Raw genomic sequence first — 16,158 nt, forward strand, 5'->3', positions numbered from 1 at the left:
AACAACTGTACTAATTCTTTTTCTAAGTAATGTAACTTTTATCAAGCTTATACCAGCACTTTGTAGCATGGTTATATATCATAAAAACTCAATCTTATGCTTCATAACTAACCAAAAATACATCTATCAAATGAGTCATGCATTCTAACTTAAAAAAAGAAAGAAAAAGCCAAAAAAGTCATCATAAGCTTTTAGGTAATAAGATGGCTTCTGTGTATCAATGTATCCAGCAAAATGGTTCATTTAAGTCAAACAGACATTTTAGCCTTCACTTTTTCTGAATGGATTTCTGCAAAGCTGAAACACAGCATTATAGCCTGTCATTTCTTATAGACCTTTAACATAAACCCTCTGACTCTCAATCTTACCATCTTCCTCCCATAAGAGGGTATAAGGAAACAGAAAGAGTTGGATTTGATCTAAAAAAGAGTCTCAGTGTCTGTTATAGATGTGAGCTGAGCCCTAAGCCTGAAACTCCTAGACTTCATCCCTTGAGAGCTATAAGCTGTAAGAAATAGCATTTATTTATTTCCTAATACAAATTTTTCACTTCTGTGCTAAAACAATGTAATATTTCTCTCTTAGCAAAGCAAAAGTCCCAGAAGAACCATGTCCCTTTGAATCAAATTTTTGTAATTAGACCCAGTCTCTAAACCAGACAATCTGGAAAATCCACAGCATCCTGGAAACACAGTTCACCATAGACCAAATAAACAAAAGCGGAGTGAGAGCAAGGCAGCTGTACGAATAGAAAGGTCTTGTAAGCTGGACAAGTTTGGAAATGGAAGAATACTGGAAAGGGTGCAGTCATAACTGAATACCTTCTTTTTCCCACTCCAGCAGCAAATAGGCAATGAATGAACACCTGCAAGCATGGAAACTTCTCTGTGCACTGGCAGAGGTGAATGGGGATTTTTTTGTATATACATGAACACACATCTTTCTGGGACATTCTTTCTTTTAGCCTTAAAATGAAAAGGATGTTTTATAGTCCTTATCTGAAGGAGGAAAAGCATCAGATGTAAATAGTTTGCCAAAGCAACTTGAAGAAAGTTAGGTCAAACAATTTAATATAAAACAAACAAACCCTACCTTAAATAAATCAGTTCCTCTCTGACATGGGGTACAATAGGAAGTCCAAAATATATGTGCTTCCTGAAAATGCAAAATCTGATATGTTACCCAAAGTATAAAATCTTGGGGTTTGACAGTTGTCTCTGAAGTTAAGGGATTGTTTGTGTGCCTACAGGTGGATGTCCAAGTTATGGAATGCTGTGATAGCCCCCAGAGTTCAAGAAGCAATACTCTCCAGAGCCTCTGTGAAAAGACCATCTGTACCAGGACAAGCAATAGCCAACAAAAATCCTAGCCAAGGTCAACAGGCTGTTGTTAAAGCTGCTCTCAGCATCTTGCTAAATAAAGCTGTTTTGCATGGCTGTCCTCTACCCAGAACAGGTAACAGTGAACAGTCTGAAAGGCAAGTAGTTGTACATTGGCAAAGTGGGGCTTTTAACTGTTTGATTCCTTTTTTAAAACTTCCACAAAACATAACTGTAGTTATGATGGGAGGTGTGTAGTTAAAAGCACTTACAGTCACTAAACTAAGGAGTTGTATAAGGTAGTCAAAGAAGAACCATTTGCAAGTCAATTCTTCTTAACATTGTTCTACTTTTGTTTCAGAGCTAGATAATTATATAGCAGATTTTAAGGGAGGAAATTTTCCTTTATCCGTGGTTTCGAGCTACAAAAATTGTAGTAAGAAAAGAGGTGAGAATGCTTCTTGGAGAAAAGTGAGCACAAGTCCTCGCAAAAAGTCAGGCCATTTATCCTCCCAGTCGTGGAATAAACAGGAGACAAATACTGAAGGTAAAGCTTTCTATTTTCAATTCTGAAAGAAGATGTGGGGGTTTAATCTGCATCAATATGTAGCTAACTTTTCTTCTACATTGTGAATTAAAAATTCTCAATTAAATGACACTCGTGTTTATGTTTACCAGTAAAAAATTGTTTACTTTTTTTCCCCCCAGATTATGTCTTTGTGACTGTGAGGTATCCTAATTAATTTTTGTTTGTTTGTTCTAATGCCCTTCCTGTTGTCTGATAATGAGGTAGGCTTTGGCTCAGATTCTGGAAGATTGAGCAGTGGTTCCACCTCATATTGCATGGGATGATGTTCTATCATTCTCTTCCTCAATATGGATGAGACAAAGCTTCATTACTTGATCAGTACTCTTTAGTTCTGCATTTTTTTTAGTTTCTGCAAATGTTAGTTTTAGTTTTTTAGTTTCTGCAATTTACAGTATACCTAATTTTGGGGGGGGTTTACATGTACTTTATAGCTCCACTACAATAATTTCTATTGTCTGAATCCAAGTAAAAATAAATGAATACATGCATCCTCAGATCATTCATCCCTTGTTCAATCTTATTAGATAAATTGAGTAGAATAATCTAGAAGCCCTGTAGTGGAAAGAAGAGATCTTTGGTTTTAAATTGAAGATTTTTGTTTGCTTTTCAGTTTAACTGCAAAAAAAAAAAAAAATGTAAAAAATTCTGTGTAGTCACAGATACTGTAAAGTTTTCAAGAAGTTTCCACATCATTTTCAGTATGCTTCTTGATAAAGAAGGCTTTATGTGACTGGGTCTATGCGTGTGTATAAATGTGAAAGTTATATGAGTAGCTGGCACTTTTGAAATGTCTTTTCACCTCAAGATCATAAGCCATCTAACAAGCAGTTTACTACACAGGCATAACATCTGGATATGTGCAGAAGCAACGTATCATTCTTCTAAAGGTCTAGACATCTGTCTAGAAGGAAAACTTAGAAATACCATAACTGAATACAATGTCGAACAGGAAAACTTCTACAGGACAAAATCAAATGACTTATTTTTGCTTTCAGAAAATGAAGGTAACTCCTTCAGAGAGAAGAGTTAGGAAGGGATTTAGAGAGAAAGAGGCTTCCCCGCACACACACTTTAGAAACAGTAAGATTCTAGCCTCAGTTACCTCATATATAAAATACTGAAATACCTGATGCCTGGAACTTTGTAATGTTAAATTGAGCTATTAATTTCTTAGCTCTTGTTCAGAAAGAAGTCTGCTTTTGCTCAACTGCAACTCTAAGGTCCTGATTTTGCTTGCTAGTTCTCTGTTTGAATTGTGAATTTATCTAATCCCACTAAGAGGATTTAAGAAATCAAATGAACATAACCTGAAGTAGGATGGTTGATACTGTATCTTCTACCTGAGAATGTTCTTGTAGTCCAGTTAATATCTGTAAATATAAGTCAAAAATGGGATGGTGAATTTAATTTTAGTAGCCTTCCATTTCTGACTATCAGATTCAAATGTTGTTCCTGATTCCGAGTAAGGGTAAGTTGTTTGATTTTACTTAAACAAAGCAAACTTAAATCTTTTCTTGTTGACAAGTGATTTCTCTTTGAGAGAACCAATAAGGGTGATTCAGGTGCCTCACACAGAAACCTCATGTTCTGTCTTCCACAAAAGCTTGGGCAACTCATGCCCCATTTGCCATTTTAGCAGTTCCATGTGGCCCTAATGCTACTCTGAACAGTTTCAAGGGATGTATTCTGATCTTTGTCAGACTCTATTGATATAATTAGCCAGTAAATGAGAACACATTTTCCCTGTTTATCACAAATTTTAGAATGAAGAAATCAACACACATGATAACACACTAATAAGTCAATCTCTCTTTTGTGCAGGTATAAAATCTAAGATGATGTTGCAACCAAACTGTAAGAAAAGAGCTTCTCTTGCCACAAAGTAAGTTTTGATTTCTGGTATTTGTAACACTTAGCAAAGAATAAAGATGATAAAACTGTATTGTAAACCAGCACGTTATAATGAGTAGAGAAAGAGTTTGTATTAGGTAATGTTTTGGTTCTATATCTGAAGAAAGGAATCCTTTCATTTCTGAGAGAAAATAAAATTTAGGTACTTCAATATAAATTTAGAACCCATTTCTGTATTTCAAACATTGCAGCACTACATGTCTTTTTATGTAATAGAATAGTCTATGACTTAAGAATATTATGTAACACCTACTCTGCCAATAAAAGCCAACCGTATGCTTTTTTCACCTGGCATTATATTTTAAAAAGTCCTCCGGCTCTTTTAGCTTACTGAATGACAATTCAAAATGGTATAGTATACACACTTTAGTCTAAATGACACAGAGTTTCTCTAAGAAAGTATACGAATTAGCCAGAGGGAACTGCATTTGAGACTTTATTTCAATCTGAAACCTTGGTTCTACCATATTCACAGGCACAGAGAGCATAGAATACTTATGCTTCCAGTATGCCAGGGTTTTTTTAAGTATTTGGAATTAAGTCCAAAAAGGAGAGTGGAATAAAATTGATTGCTCCATCTTAAAAGGAGGAAAATCTTTGAAGATAGTGGGCAGAAGAATCCTTTGTTAGAATTTCAGAATGGAAAGAATAATTTGAATAGAAAGATCTATTATGATATAACAACTATTGACAACTATTGCTGCCACTTACTTAGATGTTATTTTCTTTCCATTTGTGGTAGTAAAGGTCATTTGGAAAGAAATCACTGTTTTTCACGTGTGTATGTATAATATTTATTTTTAAATTCTGTATCATAGCTTAATTTTAATTGTTCTGTCGGTTTGTTGTTTTGGTTTTTTTTTTAACCAGATCTTCAGAAAAGGATCAATTGAGAACGTTAGATCTGGAGCAAAGGCTGTCCCTTGGTTCTGATGATGAAGTAGATCTTGTGCAGGAACTTCAAAGTATGTGTTCCAGCAAATCTGAGCCTGATATAAGCAAGGTAAACACAAGGTTTTTAAATAATTTACATCATTACCATATGCAGTTGTTTGCTATGTGTTTAAAATAAATTTTTAATTTACAAGCACTGCTTGAACTGAAGAAAATTATTAAATTATTTGGGAATAAGCCAAAGTCAGCTAATAAATTACACATTTGAGGGTAAGTGTTCTGGTTTAATAGACATTTTTTTAAATTACACCTTCACTATTTTTTCTGATAGAGATTTTTGCAGTGGAGGCTGAAATTTATAAGTTCATAAATGCTAGAGACAATAGCCTTCTCTGTGTTATTGTTCCCCGTGTTATCTTTCATGCTATCATTGCTTCCACTGGGAAACTGTTTTGTAGTCTTAAAGACGTAGAAAGTTTTTCCTAATATACATTGCACATTTGGTTTGTTTAATGTAATCCCATTAGCCATCACAGAACTGGCTCAAAGCTCCTCTGCTGTGTAGGCAAAACTCAGTTTTGCTGCCCCAAGCAAGAAAGAATGGATTGGCCTAATTCTTTTTCTTTAACAGTGGCAGAAGACAGTGAAGGAGGCTTGCAAGGCCCATAGGTTTGGGGCTAAGTTCTACCCTGGAGTGGGTTGTTATGGGAGGTCTGTTGGAGCAGAGGGTGGAGCTGTGGATCTCTCTCACTTTTCCTTCTACACCAAAAGTATCCAGCTCTCCCTATAGCTGTAGTTATTTATTCTTTTCCTTCTTTCCTCCTAGCACAGCTGAAGTAGATGGCTGTGACAGCAGGCTGTGTTCACACCGGAGCAGCTGATCCATATCTTTTGAAACAGATAGAATCAGTCTTAGGCTCCTGTCCACTTAGGCTGTGCATTTACATCCTCTAGGATCTCCCTGAACAGCAATTCCATTAGTTTTGCTTTATTAAGTATTCTGTTTATTCTTAGAAGTCAACCAAGTTTTTATTAAAAAAATAAATACTGTGTTTTCAACCTATTTAATGAAATCCTTTATTATGTTGTTTTGTTTTGGGTTGGTTTTTTTTAAAGTATTTACAGTACTTGCATGAGTCACATGCACCAAGCTGGCAAGCTAATCACTAGCCAGCTAGCAGGGATTTACCATATCTATCCTTGAAAGAATGGGATGTGCTTAAAGAAATGGTAACCAACTTAAAATTGTGTTTAATAACATGTAAAATGTAATTGCTTGTTGTTGACAATTCAAGGAAATATGGGTTAGATAAGGAAGGAGATAGATGTAACTGTCTTTTGTTCAGTTTCCTGGACAAACTGGAATTTTGTTGTTAATGACTGGAATTTCTATTGTTAATTCCCTAGCTGCCTAGTAGAGCCTTACAGAAGTAAGGGTGCTGTTGTATGTTTTCTTTGTGTGATGTAATTTCAGGCAGCCATCAAAATAAGTACTTCTACTCTCTAATTTGCCCTTTCACTCAAATGTGTTCCTGCTGCCTCTGTTATGTTGGGATCGAGTACTTTTGCAGTTGCGGAGTTGAATGGGATCAGCTTGCCCCAGGATAAAATACCTAGTTTTCAGTGAGGACAGAAGGCTGATCAGACTCTACCTGCTACTGCATGGTCACAAGGTTTGATGGAAAATGGTAGGGAAGAAACATGGCAGGAGGAAGAGAAAAGGATCGTTCCTTTCTGTGATGTTCCTGGGGCTGGATAAAATTTAATGGGAAACTGCCCTTAAGCTCCGCTGAATAGTATTGCTCTGGAAATGTGTGTTTAATCTTCCTCTGATAATCGTCAATGTGAAATCTCTCTCTTCATCTCCTATCTCCTACAAACTCACTCAAGAGTAAAGGAAAGATATTTTAATTATTCTTTGGATATTTATGCATTGCATTGCACAGAAACTACATGAAAATAAAATCAAGGCTCCAATATTTGGCAAATTGAAACATAATCTCTGCTGTGAATAACTAAAAAATCACCATTTTCTTATCTTTTTTAGATTGGAGATTCTAAGGATGAGCTACTGATGTTCAATAACTCTCAGAACAATCCTGTATTTTCAGCAAGTGGTACTAACCCAAGTAAAACAACAGCACAAAAGGTAGGTGAAATGACTTTTGTAGTAGGCTAGGGAAGGTGTCTTGAGTTTCTCCAAAATCTGAATTCCTGATTGGATCCAAAGAATTAGTGTTCCAGTGCCCTGTTTATTACAAGAATAAACTGTCATGATTCTTAGGAAACTTGCTAGACATACCATGCCAAGTTTCTTCCATGTGTCTTAATGGAAACTAAAGATTTATTAAACAATGGATGTATTTGCTTCAGTTTTCATGTTTACATAAAACCATCTCCCTGGGCCAAGTATTGTTGACATTACTTTGACATTATAAGTTATTTGCATCAGATTTTGAGAGAAATAAAAGCCCTGGGTTCATTTCCCACACACACACACAATTAGTGTAATTCAGTAAGTTTGCAAAAACGCAAAATATTTTAAATTCTTGATGTAAAATTGCTGGCTCGTGGTTTATTTTTCTGCCTTTTTTTTTTTTTTTTAGTGATTACCCAAATATGTATGATTTCAAACCACTGTTTTCCTAAGTGTTGTTATCTGAATAGAATTGAGCTGCTCTCAGTGGTAGAAATTTTGAGAAGACATGATATTACCAGAGTTTGTGAAGAACAGCATTTTTTTAGAAGGGGATTCAGTTTCTTTTTTCTACCTAGCTATTTGTTGTAATAAACAGTTGTCTTGCCATATTATTTATGAGAAATCAAAAGAAAACCTATGTTATAAGTTTGGTGATTCTGGGAAAAGATAGTCTAAATGTAAACAAAATTTACTAACTTCAGAGCAGTTTCAGAGTGGGAAGATAAGCTGAATACTACTGGAAGATATAATAGGTCCACTATCATCATCTTTTCAGAAATTGAAATCATTGTTTGTGGGTGCTAACATCCCTACTAAATATGAAGATGAAATTATATCCTGCTTAGTTTTCATTCTTTGGATAATAAAGTAAAAATTATGCTTTCTCTATTGTTTTTTCCTTTTTTTTTCTTTCTTGTTCCTTGTGTTTTTGAACATCAAGAGAGCTTCTGAGCACACGGCTCAATTTACCTTAGCCAGGGCAGAATCTGTTGTCTGTGTTCCCTCGCTAGGCCCTCTGTGTTCCCTCGAGAGGGGTCCTCTAGAGTCCAATCCAGATGCTTTTATCCGACTGCAATAAATTGTTTTCTAGAGACACTGCCTATTTCCTGCAGGTACAATGAAGTAGCCCTGAAAATAGCTTAACTTGCACACCTAAGCATTAAAAAAGCTGAAGTTGGGTGAGATGACTTACCACCCTTACCAGCGCATTTTTTCATATCCAAATATTCAAAATGTTAGAATTTTTTTTGTAATTTTACTTAAAATCCGGAGTACAGTCTCTGCTAACGGAAACAATTTTAACATTGCAGATCCACATTTAGATATACTGCTTCTGAATATTTCTCTAAACACATTAATTTCATACATTGCAAATCAGAGCTTCACATAGTAGTGATGCCTGGATAATTTGGTAAGTCAGCTGACCTACCCGTTCCTACTGTAAATTTTTCCTAGTGATTTTTTTTCCCTTTTAAAATTCCTTCTAAGAATGTAAGGCATAAGTGTATTGACTTTGGAGGTAGACAAGCTTAGCTACCTTTGAGTTTTTTGAAGAATTTAGTCAAAAGATTTTATACAGAATAAAAAAATTGATTTCCCATATCTTTGTGGGGAAATGTTGGCCAAAATGAAGGAAACACAACCCAACCTTTTGCTAGAGGGGAAAGAGGTCTAATTGAATGACAAGCTTTGTTTCTAGATTTAGTCATTACTACAACAAATTTATCAAAAATCTAGAAGAGCACAGTCTCAGTTTGAAAGCAGAAGTCAAACTTTTAGAGGCAATTGTAACAATGATAAACCTATGCAGCTGCAAGAACTGGTGTCTGAAAAGAGTTTGAGATTAGAAAAGCACCCTTTTCTGAAAGTAAATAGAATTCTGTAGGTAACAAAAGCAATACTGCGTGAGTAGAGGAGATCTTATCAACAATAATGAGACAAATTACTTAAAAGGGCAACGTACCCATAATTAATTATTTTTTTTTTATTGGCTGGAAGAAAAAGTGCTTTCAAGTATGTGAAGGAGAAAGAGAAAACTGGTAAGAGGTGCAAAATCTCTGATCCAGGATACAAACAAATTGATGGAATCAAGGATTAATAAGGAACAGACAGTGATGAATAGTCTGTTTTCATGCCACCAACCTTTACGTGAAGAGCAGCAGCTGACGGTGAAAATGAACTTTTTAATATTGCTTCCCAGATGATGATCTGGATTCAACTGACGCTAACAGTTAAGGTCCTAATTCTCCTTTCCTGCCAGTGGAAAGGTAGGCATCTCTCATGAAAGATATATGTTAGTGACCGTCATAAAATGGCTAAACTAACCTCTTTCTCCTTGACGGTAAAGGAACAAAAAGTGACAACGTACCTGACTTTGGCACTTCAGGTATCTAAATTTGGGCAGGGTGAATATGGTCCAGGTTTTAAGAATGCAGCTTCTCAGCATAAATAATTTGAGATGCTAAAATCTAATTCATAAGAAAGCAATCTATAGGTTTATGGATTAAAATGTAACTAGCATTTCAACTTCCCTTCTTGAAGTATTATTTTTGTCATGATTATTTTGTTATTATTTATGGCCTTGATGGTACAAAAAAAAAAAGAGTATCTTTATTCAAGTTGTAAAGCTGAATTTTTTGCTTATAACTACCGAAATTTCAATTTTTCCCTTTTAGCTGTGGCTGCAGCTGTCATTTTTCCACAGTAATGAAAGAGAGACCACATATTTTTTTATTTGGGTACTTCTGAAATTGAGACCTCTGAGAATCAAATTCAAGTTTTTTCCAACAGCGTTGCAAAAAAACCCCACTGACTTATTTTGGTGTTCTAAGATGTTGATGATATTTCCTTTCAGTCGAAGAAGCAAAAAAGAGCCATTGCTTGTTCACCAGCTAGTAAGAAGCTGTCATATTAAACTGCAAAAGACTGTAAATAACAAGGGTTGCATGGGGCTGGTAGGGTTGGTTGGTGGTTTTTCAGGTCAAACGGCAATAATTATTTATACAGAAAATGCTTTCTTCTATTCACAGGATGGAATGCGTCCTCTCAGCAGCAGTCAAACCGTGGAAAGCAGCAACAGTAAATCAAAGACGGAGTTGGGTGTTTCAAGAGTTAAATCTTTTCTTCCTGTTCCTAGAAGTAAAGTCACCCAGCCTTCTCAGAATACTAAAAAAAGCAGCAGCAGTAATACAAGGCAAATAGAGGCAGATAATAACACAAAAAGAGAGATTTGGAATTTGCACAAAAAAGAACAAATAGAAAAATCTAATAAATAAACCTGCTTACCATACCATTTTCTGTGTTCCTATAATCTCTATTGCAAAGAACCAAGTACTCAAATATGTAAATATTTTTTAAAAATAAACTGTTTCCCTGTAATGTAAAGTTTGTACAGGACCACAGGTTTATTTCTATGTAAATCAGCTGGAAATTATATTGATTTAAACTTCAGAAATGGGCAGTTTTGCCACCTTCATAGGTGGGGGTTTTTTTCTTCTTTTATTATGAAATTACTCGTTTAAATGATAATATTCAGGGGTACTACCACAGGATTCTGTTTGTGTACATACTGTACATAAATATATTCTATTAAGTTCACGTGTTAAACTGCATTCAGATGAGTTGCACAATATGTACAGCAACGGCTTAAAGCTATTGTACATGCATTTTAAAGACATGTTTTTATCCTCACTTAATGAAAAATTAATGGAATGTGGCAATAACTAAAATGATTGGACACGCAGATCAATTATTTTCAGCTACAAGCCATATTAAATACTTTGATTTCCCCATCATCTGCCTGCTGAATTGTGATTTTGTTTCTCCCAAGCTTCTCTTCATCTAAAATGTCATGAATTTCCGTTATAACTTTTGTCTTTTAAAAAGGAAAGAGATTGAGAAATTAAAATGCAATAAAAGTTATTTTTCTCACTCTTTTTGATAGAATTGCAGAAAATGTGATCATTTATTAACTTAGTTTTTCTTGTATACTGTAAAAACTTTTATATACTTCATTAGTGTTTTAAAAGTATTCGAGAAATAATAGTGTTTTACAGAAACAGATTTTACTGAAAAGGAATTTGAGCACAAGCTTAACTACAGTATTATCAGAGATAATGTAGTAGCGATAACATGAGTTGCTATGTAATTATCAAGTTCTATTGTGGATTTAAGATGTAATTGCTGTGAAATAATACTTGAGTTGCAGTTAAAATTAAGTCTTTTTCATTTCCCCCCCACTACAGAGGTAGATCACGTTCCCACGAGGGAGAGGTTCTGCAAAGGGAATATTTCCCCAGTCTCTCCTTACGGTGGCTCCAGTTACGTACTTGTGAATTGTGATAACGTGGAAACGCTCGCTGTCTCGATACCTCATCTGGTAGGCAGAGGAGAGTGCAGAGTTTTCTTGAGATCAGACTTAGCTGCCTTCTGATGGGCTGTCAGGAGATGGGTTTGAGAGCTACGGACAGTAACGTGGTCATGCCTATAACTTCCAAAGTAGCGTTTTTCTCAAATTAAGCCTGGAGGAGGAAAGGGTTGCCTAACTGCTTCCCAACGCTTCACCTTTACATGTAAAACAGTCATCCCAAACTCATGTCAATAAAATTTTTGTACTGCATATTGTCTTTCTGTCTCTTGGTTTGCGTGTGTGTGTTATCTCTGCAGATATAGATATTAGAAGCTTATTTCTGTAATCATTTCCCACACAATATATTTAGAAAGCACCGTGTCTTTCGGTAATCACCGTTTCATTAAATCTTCAATTTCTTGTGTGATAGTAACATATAACCGAATACCGATGACTTCTCTAGAGGTTGATTTCTTTTTATTGTTTTTTTGCAGTAAATTTGGGATGGGGATGAAAAAAGGGATGCTACTTTTGCAGCTGGTTCTTAGCAGAATGAGTCAGCTGCGAACCGCTGTCGGTCAGAGCAGTGGGTCTCAGCGATTGGGATCCCTTATGCGCTGAAGCGGTGTGAGCAGCGGCGTGGCAGCTCGTGCGAGGAGCTCAGGCATGGATTTCCTGGTGAGGAGGAAGACAAAATGGAAAACGATTTTTGCCGTGATCACACGAGTTGCAACATCAGGATCTCTAATCACAATAAATCTTTTTTTTTTTTTAAAAAGAGCTATAAGAAAAGAAGAAAAATCCTCACATGCTTCTAAGCCAGGTTTGTTCTACATTGAAAATACACCTTGGAAATGTCAGACCTCATTTAGATCAAGAGTTAGCAGCGTGTTTCTGTGTGGGAAGATCTTGGGCGCTCTGTCCCAAAGCATGTTTTGAGATCTATTTTAAGACTCTGTATATTGTCTGTGAGCGTGAAAAGTCGTCTGTGCTGTACTTTGAGTGAAAACCTGCAGAAGACAGAGTAACTTTGATCATCTGTTCATGGTTTGAAAGCTAGGTCTCTTGCTAAATTTAGCATTGCCTTTCAATGCCCTCATTACCCTTTCTTTTCAGCCTGCTGTCCTAATCTCTCTCCATCTGCATCTTTTCCCTGGCTGACTTCTACCTGCTATCATTTTGTTTGTCTGTCTTTCAGTTTAACACAGACTGTGATCTTTATACATCTTTAATCACACGGTATTTTGCAGATCTCCTAAGCAAATCTTATCTCCTTTAGTAATTGTTAAGCTCTCTTGTTAGGGCATATCAGTTCCTGGCCTCAGATGGTGAAAACCGCATAACCACAAAATAGTTGGGACCTGAACATACTGGCTTCTCCGTTGGTTTATCCTTTGGATGGTGACAGATTGTGCAGAAGCACGGCAAGGCTCTGTTCATGAGTTCAGGGCTTCACTGTATCTCCAGTCTCTTCCCGTGATGCTACAAACAGCGCTCCTCATACGTGACTTGTAACGTCAACTACTCTCATTTTGGGTTAGTAATGAGCAAACTCATTTTTCTTCATTCCTTCTTGTCTGAAGCAGAGAGGTTTTAAGTGTGCCGTCTATGGTGGACCACACTATTCCACGCTGCACTCCGCTCCCATCTATTACCCCTTTCCATGTCTTTAAAAGAGGTGAGGTAAGTGAAGATAGAGATGCCCTGTCTATGTGGAGCAATATCCAGGGAAGTACAGGGAAGCCTCCAAGGTTGCATCCATTCCACAGGCCACCAGGTCAGCGAAAAGACTTCTCGTTTAGCCCCTGTCTGACTACACCATATTCCTTACACACGACTCAATCTCTTCAACCAGGGGAACCTGAAAGATCATTCTCATCCACCAATGACCATGGCAAGCCCTAACCTTTCCAGCTCTCCACTTCAAGTGAGTCCTGAAAATAAAAGCTTTCAGCATCTCTCCTGCGGTTCTTATATCTTGACAAAGAACATGGAGCATGTTCCTTAAAAGAATGTCTGAGTCCATCAGACAATATTTGCCTCAGCTATTTAGTTGCTGAGCACGAGCTCCAAAATGAAAAGTGTGAAGAAACCTGCTCCATCACTCAACAAAGGCAGCAACATTCATCAACGAGAGCAAAATCAGAGGGCCTGAATTTCTGAGGCTCGTCTCTTCCCGTAATACAGCTCAAGTGATTTGTAAATCAACCCTCCATCTTTCCAGTAAAACTGGAGAAGCAGAATAGCCTCTACAGGTGGAAGATGCTTGTGGAAGGAGCCGATTTGGAGAAAGGATGAGGGACCGCTTTCTTGGTGCTAACTCTGGCTGAAGTGATGTTTATGATGTTCAAACCATAGTTAAGAGACTTTAGAATTACAAAGTGGGCTGTTCTTCAGAAACTTGAAGTCAAAAGCGATTGTCGAGGCAGCACGAGGCGTGTTTGTGCTGGGTTGTAGCAAAGACAGACTCAGAAGGCGGAAGTTGGCTTTGCATACAGTTAAGATATCAGAAAGAAAGGACTTCTAATTCCAGGGATTTCGAGGAACACAAGAAAGTTTGGAGGAGGGGAAACACTTTCTCAGCAGAGGGGTCGTCTGGCTGCAGAGGTTGCACCAAACTCACAGGCTCACCACAGAGACAGCAATAGTAACTGTAGGCCCCTGAGCGTATCGGTGACAGGGACATTCGTTTTTATATACTGTGTTTAAAAGGTTTTGGGGAGAGGAAACTAAGAAAACCCGTTCACACGTTAAAGCTTTGATCACAACGAGAAGGAACCTGTTGAGAAAGAAGAGAAAATAACAGGCAAAAAAGTTAGACATCACTTGAAAACCTCCAGTTGCGTTTACAAGGGTTGTATTTTGAGGTTGAGGCAAGTCCTGGTGAATAAAATTAAAAGTGATATTGTTTATCCTAGGAACAGGAACTTGGTTTCGGAGAACATGGGGTTTTGTAAAGGAAATGTGTTACTGTATTGCATTGCACATTGCTTAATTTGCAAGATTTTTAGGCAGCAATTAATTGTCCATTAGTGAACAATTGTACACACACTTCTAAAGTGCTTTTTTTTCCCCCCAATGTTAAATCATAGCCAAGTAATGGTAGAGCTAATACACCAAATCTATACCAGAAAGAGGAGAAAAAAGTTACCAGAATACTTTTTAGATAAAGTAAATAAAATGCAACAAACTATACAGTTCTGAACTGACCTCCAACAATTAAGACCAATTCAGAATTAATCCTAACGTGAGGAAATGTTTTAAAAGGCACCTTTTCCAAGAACTGCCACATCTTATGGAAATAACTTAAACCTGTTGCTTGGACCGGATAGAATCCAGGAGGTGCGGAGGCAAGCGGGCGTCTAGCAGCTCTGATACTGGTGTCGCAGGCTGAGGGACGTGGGGCTTGTGGAAACGGAGGAGGTGGAACTTAAGAAAGACTTGGGAAATAGATATTTCATGAATAAAATGCTAAAACTGGTAAGACACCAGTTGAGCAACTGGGAAAGCAGAGTTGTTTTTTGGAGGAGCAGGCCTGTTTGAGCCCAGTGAGATATTGAGCAGTTCCCAGTAATGACGATTACCAAGCTGCTTTGTGTAGTTATGTTGTAAGATTTACGAAGGTGGCTAAATGTGCAGAGTTCGAGTTTGTTTAGGCTAACCTTGCTCGGTCGTGGCTGCCCTTAGTGCTGTACGAGCGGTTTGGCCACCCTTCTCCTCCGTCCTGAAGGAGAGCCACAGATCCTTTGCAGGGTAATTTCACTCTTCAACTTTTTTGGTTTCTTCCAGGCAGGCTGTAAAAGCAAATCTTCACGTGTAGTACTGGAGTCAGCGTGCTCTCCTCTTTGGCCATATATTACACACCCCCACCCACCCCCTTTTAATAGTACCAGTGTGTGGTTTTAATAACAAAGCGCTTTGGGAGGGGTATTCTTTTTTATGTAGCTGTTTTGTTTTATCAAATGTATGCAAAGTAAAGCACGTGAAAAGAAAAAATTCTCTTAAATAACGCTCAGCCTGTGTTTATGAAGGTCATCGTTGTTTTTTCCTTTCTTCCGCCGTGCTTGGGTCATAGCCTCATTTTCTTTTTTTTTTTTTTTTTAATTTTTTCCCCCTTGTGCTCCATTTTCCACCATGAGCAGCATGTGCAACTTCCCAGCTCAGCTTCAGGCAAGCAGCCCTGGGAGCTGTTATGCCACCGACAGCAAGTACAAGGACGCCTATTCTAGAAGGTACCGTGCTCTTCTCGACCTCTGTTGGGAAGCGGATGCTGTCCTCCTCCTCGTCACGGAGGCTGGTACCGACTTACCTCCTGTTCCAGCCTGAGCTCCAAAGTAGCTGAGGCAGTATGTTTGGGCTGAAAGAAACAGCAGAGTCTTCTCCAGCTGTTTCCCACGTGCCCTCGGAGGGCGGAGAGCGAGCGATTTCTGCAGGATCTTGCCTGGGCTCTTCGGGACGGGCAGTACGGTGGTGGGAGCCGGGTACTGATGGCAGAAGCTGTTTCGATGAGTGCTGTGCAGCGTGTGCTACAGGGCAGGGGGCAGTCAGTTGACTGACTTACTTTTTCCTTCAAAGCGCTCCTTCTGGGTGTTTGTATCAGCAGCTTCCACATACATCCCCTCTACTACATGCTCCTGCTGTATTTACCTTTTCCTTTCTTGAAATGTCTCCTTGTCCGCTCAGTCCAACTTGCCACCTCCTAACTCTAACGACAACCCCAAAAATTTAACGCTACTAATTGTGCAAGCTTTAAAGTGCGCACTGATTCTGATGACGCAGTGGTTCTTTTTTGCTGATCTTTCCATATCATCTTGTTTATTTAGATAATAAACTCTCCCGCATGGTATGTCTGCTCCTCTGAGTAACATCCTGAAAAAAGAGTGATCCTCGGCATTCC

General features: G+C 37.8%; 1 protein-coding gene across 1 annotated transcript in view; it reads left to right on the plus strand.

Moving 5' to 3' along the window:
* Positions 1 to 11,531, plus strand: part of CTTNBP2 (cortactin binding protein 2) — a 93,037-nt gene extending 81,506 nt beyond the window's left edge. The window contains exons 18-23 of the mRNA XM_076330370.1: positions 1,250 to 1,455; positions 1,681 to 1,866; positions 3,730 to 3,790; positions 4,690 to 4,822; positions 6,761 to 6,862; positions 9,943 to 11,531. Of these exons, the coding sequence (XP_076186485.1) occupies positions 1,250 to 1,455; positions 1,681 to 1,866; positions 3,730 to 3,790; positions 4,690 to 4,822; positions 6,761 to 6,862; positions 9,943 to 10,188 (934 nt within the window). The 3' untranslated portion in view covers positions 10,189 to 11,531. The remainder of the gene's footprint in view (positions 1 to 1,249; positions 1,456 to 1,680; positions 1,867 to 3,729; positions 3,791 to 4,689; positions 4,823 to 6,760; positions 6,863 to 9,942) is intronic.
* The last annotated feature ends 4,627 nt before the right edge of the window (positions 11,532 to 16,158 follow it).

Source organism: Aptenodytes patagonicus, chromosome 1 (genome assembly GCF_965638725.1).
Source record: "Aptenodytes patagonicus chromosome 1, bAptPat1.pri.cur, whole genome shotgun sequence".
In the NCBI taxonomy this organism is placed as follows: domain Eukaryota; kingdom Metazoa; phylum Chordata; class Aves; order Sphenisciformes; family Spheniscidae; genus Aptenodytes; species Aptenodytes patagonicus.